The sequence below is a fragment of the Cryphonectria parasitica genome (assembly GCF_011745365.1).
Source record: "Cryphonectria parasitica EP155 unplaced genomic scaffold M406scaffold_6, whole genome shotgun sequence".
NCBI classification, from domain to species: Eukaryota; Fungi; Ascomycota; class Sordariomycetes; order Diaporthales; family Cryphonectriaceae; genus Cryphonectria; species Cryphonectria parasitica.
Window position 1 is genome coordinate 1007793 of NW_024468914.1, and position 15609 is coordinate 1023401.

The window sequence follows — 15609 nt, forward strand, 5'->3', positions numbered from 1 at the left end:
ATATACGATGGCGAGAAGGACCAGGAGCCCTTCCGTCACAGGCGCGGCTGGTGGGACTCGCTCAGGAACTGGATGAAGGCGGTGAGGGACGACTTTGGCATCCCAGACAGGGACCAGGATATTCAGGACCTCATCGGTGATATAGGCATTGATCTGCAGACGATCCGCAAGGTCACTGGGCGGCCCAAGAAGGGGAGGAAGACGTCTCAAACCCACGTCTCCAGCCTCATCGCCCCGTCTGTGATGCTGGCCCGTCCAGGCCTGGGCACCAGGAGCGAGTCTACCGCATCCGCCCAGGCATCCCAATCCGGCGGCAGCACAGCCGTGGGCTCTGGGACTACCACCCCTGGTACCTTGAGGAAGATCTTTGGGCCCGGTGTCGACGCTCATGAGCTGTCTAGTGCGCTCAAGAAGTTGAAGGTCAAGGCTGCCAAGGGTAACAGCAAGCAGGCCAAGTATGTCGCGGCAAAGGCCGAGCTGGCACACAGGAGGAACCTGGTGCTCTTGATGGTACGTCTGCGCATGAACCTTGTGTCGATGTGGGACGGACGCACTGACACTTCTCACAACTCTCCAGGTTTATGCATTCATGGCATATGGCGCTCCCACACACCGTATCGAGGAGTACACCCTCCAAATGTTCAAGGCCCTGGAGATGGAAGGCCGGGTCAACTACACCGTGGGCTGTACGGAGATTTCCTTTATTAACCCTATCGACCCCGCCGACCCCTTCACAAGATCCGCCTACACCACCATCGTCAAGGCCCAGGGGCTCGATATCGGTGCCTGCGAGGTTGTCTTCCACCTCTACAAGGACGTCGTACACGGAGAGGTCTCCATCGAGGACGCGACGCAGTCCCTTGCCACCCTCATCGCCTCCCCACCGTACTACAAGCCGTGGTGGATAGTGCCCTTCTATGGTTGTGCGTCAGCGCTGGCTTGTATCTGGGCCTACAGCGGATATTGGTTGGATATGCCCATTGCCTTCCTGCTCGGCTGCATCGTAGGCACGCTCCAGGTCATCCTCGCCGCCAAGAACCCCCTATACGCCAATGTTCTTGAGGTCACTGCGGCTCTCATCACCTCGTTTGGCGCGCGCGCCTTCGCTTCCATTGGTTCCGCTCAGGAATACTTCTGCTTCGGCTCCGTGGCCGAGTCCTCCATCACCACGATCCTGCCGGGATATATTGTGCTGTGCGGTAGTCTCGAGCTGCAGTCCAAGTCCATCACCGCAGGATCTACCCGTCTCTTCTACGCCATCATTTACTCGCTGCTTCTGGGTTATGGCATGGCCGTCGGCTCGCAGCTGTGGGGCGCCATCTACCCCGACGCACCCGCCACCGCGACATGTCCGCGGTCTGTGGATCCGCGCTGGAAGATCCTGCTCGTCCCGAGCTACCTGGTCGTCCAGGCTGTCCTTATTCGCTCCCGCCCGCGTCAGGTCCCCGTGCAGGTTATTATCGGCTCGGCGGCGTACACTGTCAACTACTTTGTGTCGCAGTACGCCACGGCCCAGGTGGCAGACACAGCTTCGGCGCTCACGTTGGGAGTGCTGGGCCATCTTTGGGCAAGGTCGCAGCGAGCTTTTGCATTTGCGGCCGTGGTTGCTGGCATGTATGTACTTCTTTTTTTTCTTCTCCCCTCGATCAGGTCCTGGGAAGCCACTGACTCACAACTGAACGCTATAGAATGGTGCTTGTACCCTCGGGCCTCTCCGCGCAAGGCGGCTTGATCACGGGCCTCGAGACGCCCTTGTTCGACAACTCGACCACGAGTGCCGAGTCAATCTACGAGAAGAACATATACCAGAGTTTCAGCGTAGGCGCCCAGATGATCACGGTGGCCATCGGTCTAGCCGTGGGCATCTTTATGTCTGCGCTGGTGGTGTATCCGCTGGGTAGGAAGAACAACGCCCTGTTTTCCTTTTGAAGTGCAAATCTACTTGAGTCTATGAGGATGATGAACATGGTGGTGGTGGTGTGTGTATGTGTGAGTGTGTGTGTGTGAGAGAGAGAGAGAGAGAGAGAGAGAGGTGGACATTGTACACCGCGTCTCTGTTCTCCTCGTCATGATAAAGACATCTGAGATGCTACTCTATTCATCGCGCTTCTTCATTACATGTTCAGATTCAGACATACAGCTAGACTTATGAGAGCAAGGGCGGGCCCTCTTGATGAGGGAGAAAGCCAAACTTGAAGCACCAGTGGCGGGGAATAGCCAAAATAAAATGAGAAACTCGACTGCTGGTGCTCGGTGACTGTCATGGTTTCATCAAAGACTTTTGCGTAATTATGTCGCTTGGCAATCTCTTTCGTGGCAAGCAGACGGCTTTACTGGTGAACCGTCTCATTGCTGAGGCTTCTTGTTCTCGATGATTTGCTGTGAGTTCTGATTTGCGTGTTTCTATGGTATCTTGCCTCTGTAAGGCTACAACCACTCTCAACCATCCTCCTTTCACATCTTCTTTTAGCTTCCTCCATCTTGTAGAGGCATATAGTAAGACGTCGCCTCAAGATGGAGTCAAAGCCGTTTCCTCGCTGCCGGGCTCATGTCCAAGCCGGATGCTGTCTTAGACGTGTACGTGGACATAAAGTATAGTTCAATAAAGAAAACAACATGCATAATATTATTCCATCCAATCTGGACCAAAAAGAATGGGAATCATGATCTATTAAGCCGGCCGAGAACTCATACAGTCGAAGCCAGAATGAACATGTTGGAGCAGGGAAGTTCAAGCAATATGTATGTGGAGTCTCAGTGATAGTACCTGGTGTGATTGTCTAGGTATATAATCAGAGGAGATTAATTCGTCATCACTTACTTGCTGTGGATAATGAGACTGCTTGGCTGGTAGTCTTGCTGGCAGTTTGGCGGACCTGTGAGTCCTAAGGATAAAATCAGTGATGGGATTAAAGGAAAAATCATGATAGAAGAGAAATGAGGATATTACTATAGAGTAAAGGAGAAAAGAAGGTAAGAACGAAAGTACACAGTGAGAGAAAGGGAGAAACAAAACGTTCACATGATCTGGCGACATCTCAAACACCAGCGCGCTCTCAAGCCATGGTGTTTCTGTTCTGAATGCCATGTTTCCATCTCGACCAGTCCCTTAGCCATCGTCAGTCTTCCACAGAATCAAAATGCAGTCGTCTTTAAAGGCACCTCGTTCAGTTGATTGCTTCCAACATCGTTGCCAGTCACAAGAACGAACTGCTGATGTGTCACGCCGGTCACTCCCAGCATCTCTCCACCTGGCCAGGTGATCAACTTTTATTTATCTAGCATAAAATATGTTGTGGCAGAGGCTTTACCACGCAGGCCATCACTGACAAGTACGCACGTGTATGATAACGGCCGTGTCTGAAAGAAGAAGTCAGTCAATGTGACCGATGTTGTCCAATCCTTTAGCTACATCGAGACACCACGAGGACGTGTTCTTCCACTCACACTGCTCCCTGTTCACCCAGGGTCTCTCAGCCTACTGACCTACCTTGACAACCCCGTTGTAAGTTTTCGCTTCGAAGCATGGACCCCATTTTCTCTCTAGCTTCAGTATCAGCAGCCACATGTTTGACCGACCAGGCGAGGCGGCAACTGCGGTCACCTGAGAACCCTGTGCCGCCCTTTGCGGTTTATCTCAAACACTATTTGCTACGGGGTGGGGGCACCGCGAGCAATGACACTCGCTTGCGGGGAACGGGGACGGGGTCAAGACCCTGCCGTCTACGACTCACGATAGCTTCATGCGGTGAGTATCGGGAGATGTTTCCGGATCTTGCGCAGGACAGTGATTAGTGCATAGGATGATTATGAACGAGATGATTGGGCGAACAAGCCTGCTGATAATAGGAAATCCAGTTCTCGAAGGCTGGTGTTCACATCGTAGTGGAAAATTATGCAAGCATAGAGACAATACCGATTATGAAACAAGCTGCCAAGATACACAACTCTGTATATCTCCTCATCCTGGGTTGCAAGAGATGTCCCGGCCAGGGCATCAGTGGAAACCAATCCTTCTTCCCCTTGGGGCGCGTGACAATTCCAGGCTAATGTCTGCTGCAAAGTTCCACAAACACTTGATCTAGTCTTGTCTCGTCACCTGCACAGGATGGAAATGGAATAGGGACCCCGTCGAGGGTCGGGCCCTTCCGCAAAAAAAAAAAGTGACAGTCGGTGGACAGACGCCCGTATGGGCTTGGGATGGGCTGGGCTGGGCTCTCCCCTCCTTCTTCTCCTCCTCCTCTTCCTCCTCCTTCCTTCCTTCATTCCTTCTCAACCGAACTCACGATACTTATCGTGCACCACCCGGACCGGAGAGTCTCCCCCCGTTCTTGGGGCTGTGCGCGTGGTCCAACCACGAAGAGTTGATACCCCAGTGTCATCATTGGCTGGAGGCGCACCGGCCTCTCTTAGTTTGGTCTTGCATGTGGGCCCACTTCTTTTCTTTTCCCCAGCTTGAGTATACAGTGGTGAGAATGTCCAGTTAGCACTTGGTGGAAGGGCCAGACTGCAGTTGGCATAGCACTTATACTACGCCGGACGACCTGGTCCTTCTTTTTCGCCCCCCTCCACTCTTCTTGTGTGTTTGTTACACCGTCTAATTATTCCGGCTTCATGCAGGTAAGGTTGGGTTTTTGTTGCTCTCTGTCTTCCCCTCTCCCCTTCACAAGTCGGTCGGAGGTCCCCCAATACAGGGCACACATATTACGTCAAGAAAACTGGGCGGGTTGGTTGGAGCTTGTGTTACGGTTCACTCTACAGGAACGCAAAGTTACTTAGGCTCACAGTCCTTGTGCTTCGGCCTTTTGGACTGGTCTGGACAAAGAAAGGGGTCCCGGGACGTCAGGGGTCCTACTGTAACCTCAGGATACGGGGATCGTGATTATAATGTGAAGATGGCAGGTGTGACATAACAAATGGAGGTGTGGTTCTTCGTCTCATCACAGGAGAGTAATAGAAACGACAGTGTCATGTAAGAAGCGAAGGATGGAGGAGACAGTGCTGCGCGTGACTCGAGAGGAGATAGGTCACAAAAGGAAAGAGAAGGAAGAGATAAAAGGGGAAAAAAGAGTCTGAGCCGCCAGCATGATGCTACCACAGCCAGGGTTAAGGCGGCTCCGGGACCTTCTGCATGCCAACGAACCTGGAGCCTCCAGACGAAAACAGAAAAAAGAAACAAGGGACCAAGCTTGTGATGTGTAATGGGTAAGTACTTTGGGGCGCTGGCTAGTTGGCTGGCTGGCTTGCTTGCATGGGTTTATGGTTGTTAAAAGATGTGGTGGGTGTTGAGGACGGGATCCGGCTCGCTTCCGTGCATGGCACGCATAGTTGCCGCTGATGTGAAAAGAAAAGGGAAAAAGGAAAGGGAAGAGAGAAAAGGGGATCTGCATCCAGAACGGTCTCCACATATGATGAAGGGAAGAAGCGCCCTCACCGGCATGCACGGCAGCAAACAGGGTGTGAGGGGATGTCGTGTTCAAGCATGGTTGGGCTGGAGAGCTGGGTTGAGATACCCTTGAAGTGGATCCCCAAGAGAAAAGAGGCGTCGTCCGGGGAGGGAAAGCTGAAGCGACAGGCTGATAGTGGCCACACACAGACAGACACACCGCGCGCGGCAGAGACGAACATTGGTTTCCTATTCTTCCTTTCTTCCTTTCTTTTTTTGCCCCTTACTACTCCTCATCAGGAGGAGGAGGGCTGCTGACTACAATAGATGAGGATAAGGTTTGTCTTCTCTGGGCAATGGATCTGTGGGGAAGGGGAACGGAACGGTGGATGGTCGGATGGGATGTGATGGTGACAACATAACTATGGTACTGCCACCACCACATGCAAGAGACCAGTCACGAATCAGGTGCTGGTTTCCGGGCACAACAACTGATCCGAGGAGAAACTAATAAAGCAGAGAGTAGTCCAGGGGGATCTACCGAAAGGAGTGCCACAGGAACCTTCGGGCTACCCTCCGTTAACGGAGATATACTTATCCGTGCTGGCTTATCATGAGTTGTCACGACGTGGTAGTGCATGCAGCTAATGCACTGACATCTTGCTGAGTGACCAAAGAGGGACCAAGGAGAGTAGAAAGGAGAGCAGACACACACTAGGGATGCATGCATGCGGAGGGCGAAGAAGCAGAGAAGAGGTGAGAAGCCAGGGACCGAGGATTGATGCGAAGAAGGAGGAGGGCGTTCTGGACCGATCCGCTGAGGAGATCTCCCTCCAACAACGTCGGCCGACAGAGAAGGCTCTCATCCCTTTCTCGCCCTCTCCTATACTTGGTCGCTGTTCTATCCCTTATCACGTGCACGATTCCAACGTCGCCTTTGCCACGAGGCTCAGACAAGCTGGCTTGCACACAACGCTAGACTTTTTATCACCGTCCCGTCTCAAGTCTTGCTCTCTAGTTGCCGGTTGGCCCACCCTTTTTTTTTCCTTATACACTGCACGCATGCACACACACAAGCACAACTCCCGAGTCATCGCCGAGATTGTTCAAACAGACACACATCGTCATCCTTTGTATTTTTTGAATTTCTTATTTCAGTCTTGATACAACATCATTCTTGAATTATATATTAGACTACCCACACAATTTCTCCCTTCCTCTGTCCTATTGTTTTCTTCGTTTCTTTCCCCCACCTACGTACATGAATTTGCCGGCTATTCGTATGACTTCCCATTCCAACAAAATAAAATTTTGAAAAGAGTAGGAAGAAGAGGAGAAGGAGGAGGAGGGCAAAGTCTAGGTGTCCATTCGGCTCTGGATCGTCGTCATGGGAGCCGATCACTCCAAATCTTGGTGCGTCCGTTCTCGGTGATACTAGCTCTCTCCCCACATGGCCTATACAGTATTGGGCTCGCGCAAGAAGGGACGGGAACAGTGCTTATCGTTGGTTCATTCGAGCCCAACCACTCACTCGCCCGCTACCCTCTCTTTACCTATCGTCCACTCGACAACTTGGAATTTGCTTGCTTGATTGATTGATTGTCTAGCTATCAACAACGATCCGGGGTCCCTGTGCTTCGCCTCTCTTTTTTGGGGGGGAATGGAGAGTTTCTTAAGTTTGTACTATCTCGATTCAGCCGCCCGGGGCGCCAAGCTATTCCCACTTCTCTTTCTCCTACTCTGGGGTTGTTAGAGGTGGTTGATTAGGGTGTTTCGTGTGCACGAACTATGACGAGACGCTGGCCTGGATAGATCGTTTGCATTGTGACGACATCTTGGAACTGCTATGATTCTTTTTTGAAATCAGATTCATGATGAGGTCTGCATCTGAAGCCAATCCAATCTACTCAACCTCCTCCTCCTTCTTCTTCTCTCCCATCAGGCTAACACCTCTCAGGTACTTCTTAGACCATGGAAAATTGGTATCGTTGAGGATGGTTTCAGACTAGACTCGTCCCGTCTGTGGCCAAGGAGGTCTACCCAGCAAAAAAAAAAAAAAAAAAAAAAAAAAAAACCAGCTCTGTAGTACTCACTTATCTGGAACCAACGACGCCCCCCCAGGGCGGGCTGGATACTACTCACGGGGCTGTTTGTCCACCCGATTGTGGACCACTTGGCTATCTTTTGGTCTCTCCTCATGTTTCCCCTCCTCCTCCCTCCTCTTTCACTCCAAGGGCAGGCAAGGGAAGGGCAGGCAGACGCGGGTATGAGCTACTATGCTTCACAGCAAAAGGGCGTCTGGGGTCCGGATCGCGATGGTGATGGCGCCCGCTTATCACTGCGCCACCCAATGAGGTCTTGCCTCACCCTCTGATACATGCACGATACGTACCTATGGGCTTCATGGGGAACGGTTCAGTGCACTGTATACCGACGATGATAAGGTCCCTCCGTCATGGTCCATTATAGGTATAAAGATGGCTGCACTTTCCCTTCCCACGACGCCTCGACAATCCTGGGCACATCAGGTCTCTTGATTCTTTTTCCTTCTTCTCGAGATCAATCTACACATTCATCCCATTATCCATCCCCCCTTCCTCTTGGAACACAGATAGAAACGCATTACTACTATAATATACCTCTTTTTTTTGGAAACATCACACTTTGACTCTCACAAGTCATCTTAACAACAACATCTATCTATATCTCATCATCTACATCATCATCCTCCCCCTCCTCCTTATATCATCATCATATTATCATGGCTGCCGCAGAGGTGTTTGCTCCCAACTTCGGCAGGAAGCCTAGTATGGGCTGGACCGCGACGCCTCTTATCGTCGAGCCCATGGTCCAGCCTACCCAGCCCGTGCTGGCCAAGGAGAGCTTCAACCCTGAGAAGCACCTCCAGTACTCCCCTCCTTCCAAGATTCACTCCATGGAGGAGCTCGGCTTTGCTGACAACCACGGCGTGTCGCCCGTTGCCGTCTCTGAGCCCTTCCCTCTATTCACACAAGAAGCTGTTATGAGGTTTCGTGAGGAGATTCTGAAGAAGGAGGTTATAGACAACTGCAGCGTCTCTAGCAACATCTCACACTGCCAGCTTCGGGGCTATGCCAGCAAGTAAGTCACCGTAACCATCCCTTCCACCACGCCTCGATACAGTTATAACAATATTTCTCGCTACCTTTCTCCCGATATATATGAAGACCTTCATCATCGAAAGGGCTGTAAGCATTCAGAAAAGCTGACCATGTCAACCTTTCACACGAAACAGATATGCGCCATTCGTCTATGACGCATGGAAGAACCCCGAGGTCCTGCGCATTGTTTCGAACATAGCGGGCGTCGAGCTGACCCCGGCCATGGACTTCGAGATCGCCCACGTCAACCTCTCGGTGCAGTCGCCCGAGCAGATGGACGAGGAGCTCCGGGCCTACCAGGAGGAGTCGGAAAAGAACGACGACGACAAGGACCCCATCGTCGGCTGGCACACCGACAGCTACCCTTTTGTCTGCGTCACCATGCTCTCGGACTGCACCCAGATGATCGGCGGCGAGACCGCACTCCGCACGGGCACCGGCGAGATCATGAAGGTCCGAGGACCTCAGATGGTATGATTGGATTCATACGTGAAATCTTCTTCATGGCAACATCAACACCAACATGCAACAACATCATGTCCCACTTGTATATCATCTGAAACTACAAACAGTCTCGATGATACTACACACACACACATCCACATACACACACAACACTTGCGTCCGTAAGGCGCGGCAATATGCTGACGGCAAGCCTCTTTTTTCTTCGTTCGCACAGGGTTGCGCCGTTGTCCTCCAAGGCAGATACATCGAACACCAAGCCCTTCGCGCCCTCGGTGGCCTCGAGCGTATTAGCAGTGAGTGATAAACCTGAAAACTAAACACATACAAGGGACGTCAAAAGCAAGCCCCGTTGCTAACAACATCACTTTCCCCCCTTTCTAGTGGTCACATCCTTCCGCCCCAAGAACCCGCTCATCAAAGACGACACCTGCCTCACCACCGTCCGCGGCATCTCAGACCTCAAGGAGCTCTACTCCCAGTTCAGTGAGTACCGCCTCGAGATCCTAGAGGAGCGCATCCGCGCCGAGCTCAAGGAGATCCGTGAGTCCCGCGCCGCAGGCCGTGGCGTGTCGACACGGAAGCTCAAGGCGTTCCTGGAGGAGCAGCAGCGCTTCCTTGAACACATGAACTGCGAGATGGTGGACGAGGATAAAGTCGCTGTTGGGATTGTTTAATCCTACGGGATGGATATACACATAACGTATCCAAGCCTCTCTTTAGGCAAGAGACAACAGATGAAGATGGCTGCTGCGCGGCAAGGGGGAAGACACTGAAGATGGACATTTTCACACGAGGAAGACCAGGACTATCGAGATATCATCACTTTGAGCCGATAAGTGCTGTGGGTGAAAAGAGAAAGAGGAGGTTGAGATTTTTACGATCTACACGACCAAATTTTGTTGTTTTTATTTCTTCATGGACCAGATTGAGCAAGTCTGTTTTGTTTTGAAGCGTTGCTAGGATTGTTTTGAGGTCTCGCCTTGGATGGTTTGGCGGTCTGTAATTCACAAAGTATCTTCTCCCACAGATTGCAATCGAAATCTTGGTTTCAACGTATCCACCAATCACACTCATCCTATAGAGAAGCTTCAGAAGTGCAAGATAACCGCAGTGACGATCTTCTGATTATCTAAATGCACCATCTTTCCTCGCTACCCACTTTTGGCATCTAGCGGTTGTCTTGTCTTGTTCTGATACTTTATCTCGATACGATAACAACGAAGCGGAACGGCAATTCTTCTCTTGCGTATCTTGATCATCACCCAAGGATATAGTATTCAGGCCTTGTCAAGCGCTAGACCATATCTCTCTGAGTCTACTTGTCTCTTAAGCGACGATCACATTCTCAATCTCCAAATCGTCTAGTGGTTGTCGTCCGAATTTGACCGCAAGACGCCTCTTGGGGAGATTAAGCCCGACTTGTTCCAAGATCATTCGCCCAGGCTACTTATCTATCTGCACACCGTATAACACAGACGCATTCCCACCTGGCACTGAATCGCGCCGAGCTTGATTTCCCACAAGGTAAGGGTCTTATCTCCGGTATGGCAAGGCAGACCTTGTACCTTCGCAAGACGAGATCTGTCGGTTTGTTGAATAGGGTGAGTGACCTTTTCCTCTCACGACAGCAGATGTGGAAGATTCTCTTTTATAGTCATCTGCATCAAATCAATATTGCTATCAAGTGCTTGTGGTGGGACCTGGGAGGGACCTCGCAGGGTAAGCACTATCTTTGAGGTCCAAATCCAACGACAGTCCCTGTGGGTAGAGTACTGTGCTTGGAGATTTCGAGTCTATTCTACAAGCGATAAGGAACTAACAATCTAAATGGCTGTGGAATGACTCGGAATACAAACGGAGGACTCGCATTTGTTCAATGATTCCAGTATATATTATGAAGAGGCGCGTAAATGATGATGATGCACAATCATACCCGATGATTCGGCATCTATCGCTGTCTTGACCACGTAAAAGACAACCCGTTCTTTCAACGCATACCAGTGCACCATCACTTCATGGACTATCGACAGTTGACACGCTTGCATTACAACTTGAAGTGCGCTGACAGGCAAGTCTGACCGTAAATCCACAACCGTTAACCACTGGCCTGCTCTGTATCATGGTTCAGGCCGACTGTGAGGTCTTATCATTGTACTTTTGCAAATTTCAAAGTGATTCCTTCATGGTTTGTAAAGTCCAGAGTCTGATGAAACCCGAAAGGAACAACAATGAGTAGCATGACGAGCAGCATTATCACAACCACTGCAGCATAATGACGAACGAGAACTACAACGATACAGTACAACAGATTCAAAGAGAATGATCCCAAGTCCATTTCGAGTTTGAAGTTTCAAATGGAATACGCAGTGAGCTGGAGCCACCCAATACACCTCTTTGTTGTTGGGCCACTCACAGAACATTACCACCGCAATACTTACTTTATACCTGTGCTTTCTCAGATTCTACCTGGACAAGCCCTTCAGAAGGTTGCGATCTAATCAGTGAACTTCAAGTCAACTCAACTTAGTCCCAGGTCTCTGGACAAACGACTGGGCAAAAGCTCAAAAAGCAGCTGGTTTGGTAAACTGTGTACCAATGAGTGGATCAATCAACAGCTAATAAAAGGATTAAGTAGACAGGTTCTTTGTTGGTGTTGTTTGAAGTGATTATAATTATTATAGCAATGCTAATATTCGAGCTTCAAAAGCTTGTATATAAACCTCCCATGTAAGGAGAGATCTTGCGCAACACCACACATCATCTGTGGCCTCTTCATCCTTCTCGGTGCTGACACTTCTGGAAAAGCTGAGGTCTGTTCCAGAAGGTTTCTTCGTCCAACGAGACATGAGCAGGCTGCCTTTGCCCCCGTTCTTTTTTTTGCCCCTCCTTCTTCTCGGGTGCAGCAACCGCTCTTTAGTCTCGTTTCGTCGAGGATTGTCGTGTGATCGAGGCGTCGATAGGGACCAGTGATGCGCGTGGTGTCGGCAGGGTAGTCGGATATGTGGGAGCCGCGCAGTCCTTCGGGGACCACGTTCGAACTCGTCTAAAAAAAAATGCACCTCCCCTTTCCAATCCCTTCTTCTCTATCTTGGTATCTCCTCCGGCATGCCATTGTTTCTCGGAGCCTCTCCCCTGTCTGTTAAGGTGGTCCTCCTCGCCTCCACGGCGCAATATGGGGCTTTTTCTCGCCCTCGTTCTTCTTTCCTTCTTGAAGATAATGATCGTGATGGCTCCTCCTCCCCAAAATTCCTTTTTCTCCTCCCTTTTTCACCATCCACACATAATTTCGTTGCCAGGTCATGAAGAATAATAGTAATCCCAGAAAGCCCCCCATCACAAAGAGACTTTCCCTTCCCACACGCCGTCTCATAGCACAGCAGCACCAGCGATCATAACCGGCACCACATAGCGAACAACATCCAAGGCCGCCGGCGCCGTAGGCCGCGCCGCACCGCCGACAACAGACGCTGTCACCACGGTGCCCACGCTGCTGTACCCAGTCCAGGTTGGGCTGCTGCCCTGGCCAGCGCTGCTACCCGTCGTGGCCGTCGTTCCCGACCCGCTCGTGAGCACAGTCCCGGACGTGGAAGAGGCGGATGTCAACGTCGTCGGCGTCGGCGTCGCCGTCGCCGATGCCCCGGTAACGGTGGCGCTGTTGCTTGCGGGCACGGTGCCGGGTATGAAGCTGCCTGACACGGAGACTGTTCCTGCGGCGCCTGCTAGCACGGCAGGTGATGCACAGTCACACACTGGGAAGAAGAACGTCAGCCTCTCTGTTGGTCAGGCGAGAAAAAGAAATGAGGACGAAGGAAGCAAGAAACAGAGGGAAAGAAGATGAGAAAAGAAAGGCATACCGGTGGAGGCACCGTCAATGACGGCCTGGAAACTGGCAGAAGGACATGCTGAAGCCACACACCCGTCCACAGCAGCGAACAGGGCGGCCGTCTTTTGGCACTGGCAGTCGAAGTCGGTGCCGCCGCAGCCGACTGAGGTGGCGCCGTTGAGGATGCAGTTCTGGGCGCAGCTGGGGATCACGGACAGCGCGGTGGCCACGCAGTTCTGGGCGAGGGCGAAGTGGTCATGGAAGAGGACGGCGACGAGAGACGTCGATAATAATGAAGATGGTAGCTTCATGCTTTCTTTTTTTTCTTTCTTTTGTGGTCTAGGATATGATATAAAGGGTTGAATATCCTTAGATCCTATCTGTTGACGCAGGGGAAAGGGGAAATCGTTTCACGATCTCTGAGGTGGGTGGTAGAGAGAGTAGAATAGGATAGGATGGGATAATCACATGTGGCGGGAGGGGGGAGGGCCAGTCAGATCGAATGGGGGGGGGGGGGGGGGAGAGCCGAGGAGGAGGCAGAGGAAAGTCGAAGACTACTACTACTACACTATAGAAGTGGGTATCACGAGCTTCTTCGGGTTGCGACTGGATGATGTGGAGAGGCCATGGGGCCATGGGTTCCCCCTCGCTGGGAGGGAAATCAGGAAGCTGGGTGGAGGAGGAGAGACTGATGTAAGCCTTGGCCACTTGGTTACAGTGGGCAAAAATCCGAATAAGTGAGTAGGAAGGCGGAAAAGAAAAATCGCGTACTATAGTATGTAGCTCACCTTCCAGGAACGTGCCTCCGGGCTCCGCACGGGCGAGTCACCGACGATGTGGTTGAAATTACACCACACAGAACGGATACGAAGAATTACTACGACAACGGTTCTACGGCACAACTCATAGTATGACTACTATGGTACATAAGAGGTAGTCCACCCCTGTTTACCCCGCAAACCTTACTTGCCCAAGTGACCAAGATCCTTGGCAAAGCTCTGCCTGGGGTAGACGCTTGTTGTGTTGTTGCTGGTTCAGTGACCATCCTGGCGGGCCAAGGGAGAGACATTCCAAAGAGATCATCCAAAATCTGATGTAGAAGACTTTCACATGTTGGCTTGAAAAGCTCGGTATGATCTCACCGCCCTCCTCTTCAAGCGCAATGCAACCCCAAGAAAAGTAAAATACAACCAGATCTAGTCGGAACATATCCTCGACCACACCCCCCTCTTCCTCCCCCTCCTTCGTCTGCCTTGGTTTACACCTTTGTAGCACTCATCTCACCACACGACTTCCCTACTTGGCAGTCATTGACGTTTCTCTCCGCGGCAGTCGACCATTCAGGGCAAGTATATTACCCAACCCTGACCTCGATTCGGTAGGTCAAGCCGGATCCGTTCATCTACTCCGGCCGGGCTGACCGATCTGCAACACCTTGGCCGTCTCTTCATTCTCCAACTTTCTACCTACTATGTATGGTAGACCCTGACTGGCAACTCTTTCCACCAGGACGAGAAAGACGCAAGGGAGGGGAAAGAAAGCACTGCTGCCAGCAAATTCTGACTGAGGAGAAAAGAGGGGGAAATCGATGCTACCCGAACCCCGAATCCGACTCTGTGGCACCCACACCCATTTCGGCCTCAGCCCGGCCCTCTCTCTCTCTCTCTCTCTTTCTGCCCCTGCAATGCAACGACCCCTCACTTGCAGCCGTCGTGATCAGCATGCAGCTATCGACTCGGTTGCATGTGCTTAGCTGCGTTCAGCTCGAAGAGAAAAAAAAGACCGCACATCTTTCTTTCTCTGTGTCACGTACCATAGTACACACTACCTCTCTCTTTTCCGACTTCCGTATGTTCGCACGTCACGGGCCTCCTCGGCTCCCGTCTTTAGTGGTCCATTTACGCTGGGGACCTACGCTGATCTCTCCAACCTTTGCCACGTGTGGAGGACTGATGGCCCTGCAGAAGCGCTGGGACAAGCTTTGCCGCGGTTTTCTAGGCCATCCCCTTCTTTGTTGTTTCTTCCACCTCGTCGAAGAAGCTTCCACACGGAGGGGGGGGGGGGGGGAGGAATAGAAAAGACTAAAATGAGAATATGGGAAAGAGAAGGGAGATCATTAGAATTGAAGCAGGTAGCAAGAAAACCGAAGTTAATGTAATCTCAGTGGATCTCGACCAAGCCCGTAGTGGAGTTGTTCCAAGGTGTCCGGTGTCCGAGGCGGGAGCTGGAGGGCCCTCCTACCTGCATAAATAGTAACCCCCGACCTGCAGAAAGAGAGCTTTTTATGCACTGCACTGACTGAGCGCACTGGTCATTGCGCCGTTGCATTCAACATGTATTCTCTCATATTCACAAGAGGATGACATCTTATAGATTGAATGAAGGCTCCATAGTATTTCTGTCTCATTTTGACATTTCCCCCCAATAGGATGTCACATCAGTAAAGAAACCGATGCCGCGCAATCTGCCAAGTTCCTTCATTCATTGATTACAATCATGTCAAAGTCAAGTGACTCGTGAGTGGTTGGATTCAAAGGGTTGCTAGTGAGGACGGGGGAGAGGAGTTGTGATCTTTGATCACACTTGACAATAATAATAAAAAAAGCCTACGCAAATCCTACCTGCTGCCACAGTAATGTGGAAAATCCTAGGTGGTTTCCGTGGATCCAGAAAATGTCACTTCACGTAATCGCCAGATCTTACAATGTCAGGTCAGGTTGAGGACTGTGGAACGTGCTTAAATGCATCTCTCTAGTTGAACAGTGATGTAATGAAGGAGGACCTTTATATGAAAC

At 51.2% G+C, this 15609-nt stretch overlaps 4 protein-coding genes across 4 annotated transcripts; 3 read left to right on the forward strand and 1 right to left on the reverse strand.

The window, feature by feature from the left end:
* Positions 1 to 583: 583 nt before the first annotated feature.
* On the forward strand, positions 584 to 1929 carry M406DRAFT_261136 (DUF1212-domain-containing protein; the record flags this gene model as incomplete). The annotated part of the gene is made up of 2 exons (XM_040917418.1): positions 584 to 1614; positions 1689 to 1929. Coding segments are annotated over 2 exons (1272 nt in total), but the record flags the coding sequence as incomplete, so codon positions are not given.
* A 778-nt stretch (positions 1930 to 2707) lies between these two features.
* On the forward strand, positions 2708 to 4050 carry M406DRAFT_73909 (uncharacterized protein; the record flags this gene model as incomplete). Its single annotated transcript, XM_040925671.1, has 6 exons — positions 2708 to 2742; positions 2855 to 2878; positions 2956 to 2973; positions 3303 to 3332; positions 3409 to 3505; positions 3850 to 4050. The coding sequence occupies 6 exons, from the start codon at positions 2708 to 2710 to the stop codon at positions 4048 to 4050; spliced, it is 405 nt and encodes a 134-aa protein (XP_040774252.1).
* Positions 4051 to 8231: 4181 nt separating this feature from the next.
* M406DRAFT_261979 (uncharacterized protein) lies at positions 8232 to 9665 on the forward strand (the record flags this gene model as incomplete). Its single annotated transcript, XM_040917481.1, has 4 exons — positions 8232 to 8506; positions 8661 to 8997; positions 9206 to 9284; positions 9373 to 9665. The coding sequence occupies 4 exons, from the start codon at positions 8232 to 8234 to the stop codon at positions 9663 to 9665; spliced, it is 984 nt and encodes a 327-aa protein (XP_040774253.1).
* Positions 9666 to 11640: 1975 nt separating this feature from the next.
* Positions 11641 to 13173, reverse strand: M406DRAFT_357001 (uncharacterized protein). The gene is made up of 2 exons (XM_040923571.1): positions 12846 to 13173; positions 11641 to 12740 (listed from the first exon to the last, which is right to left on the reverse strand). Exons 1-2 carry the CDS (start codon positions 13123 to 13125, stop codon positions 12358 to 12360), a joined length of 663 nt encoding a protein of 220 aa, XP_040774254.1. The 5' UTR covers positions 13126 to 13173; the 3' UTR covers positions 11641 to 12357.
* Between the last annotated feature and the right edge of the window lie 2436 nt (positions 13174 to 15609).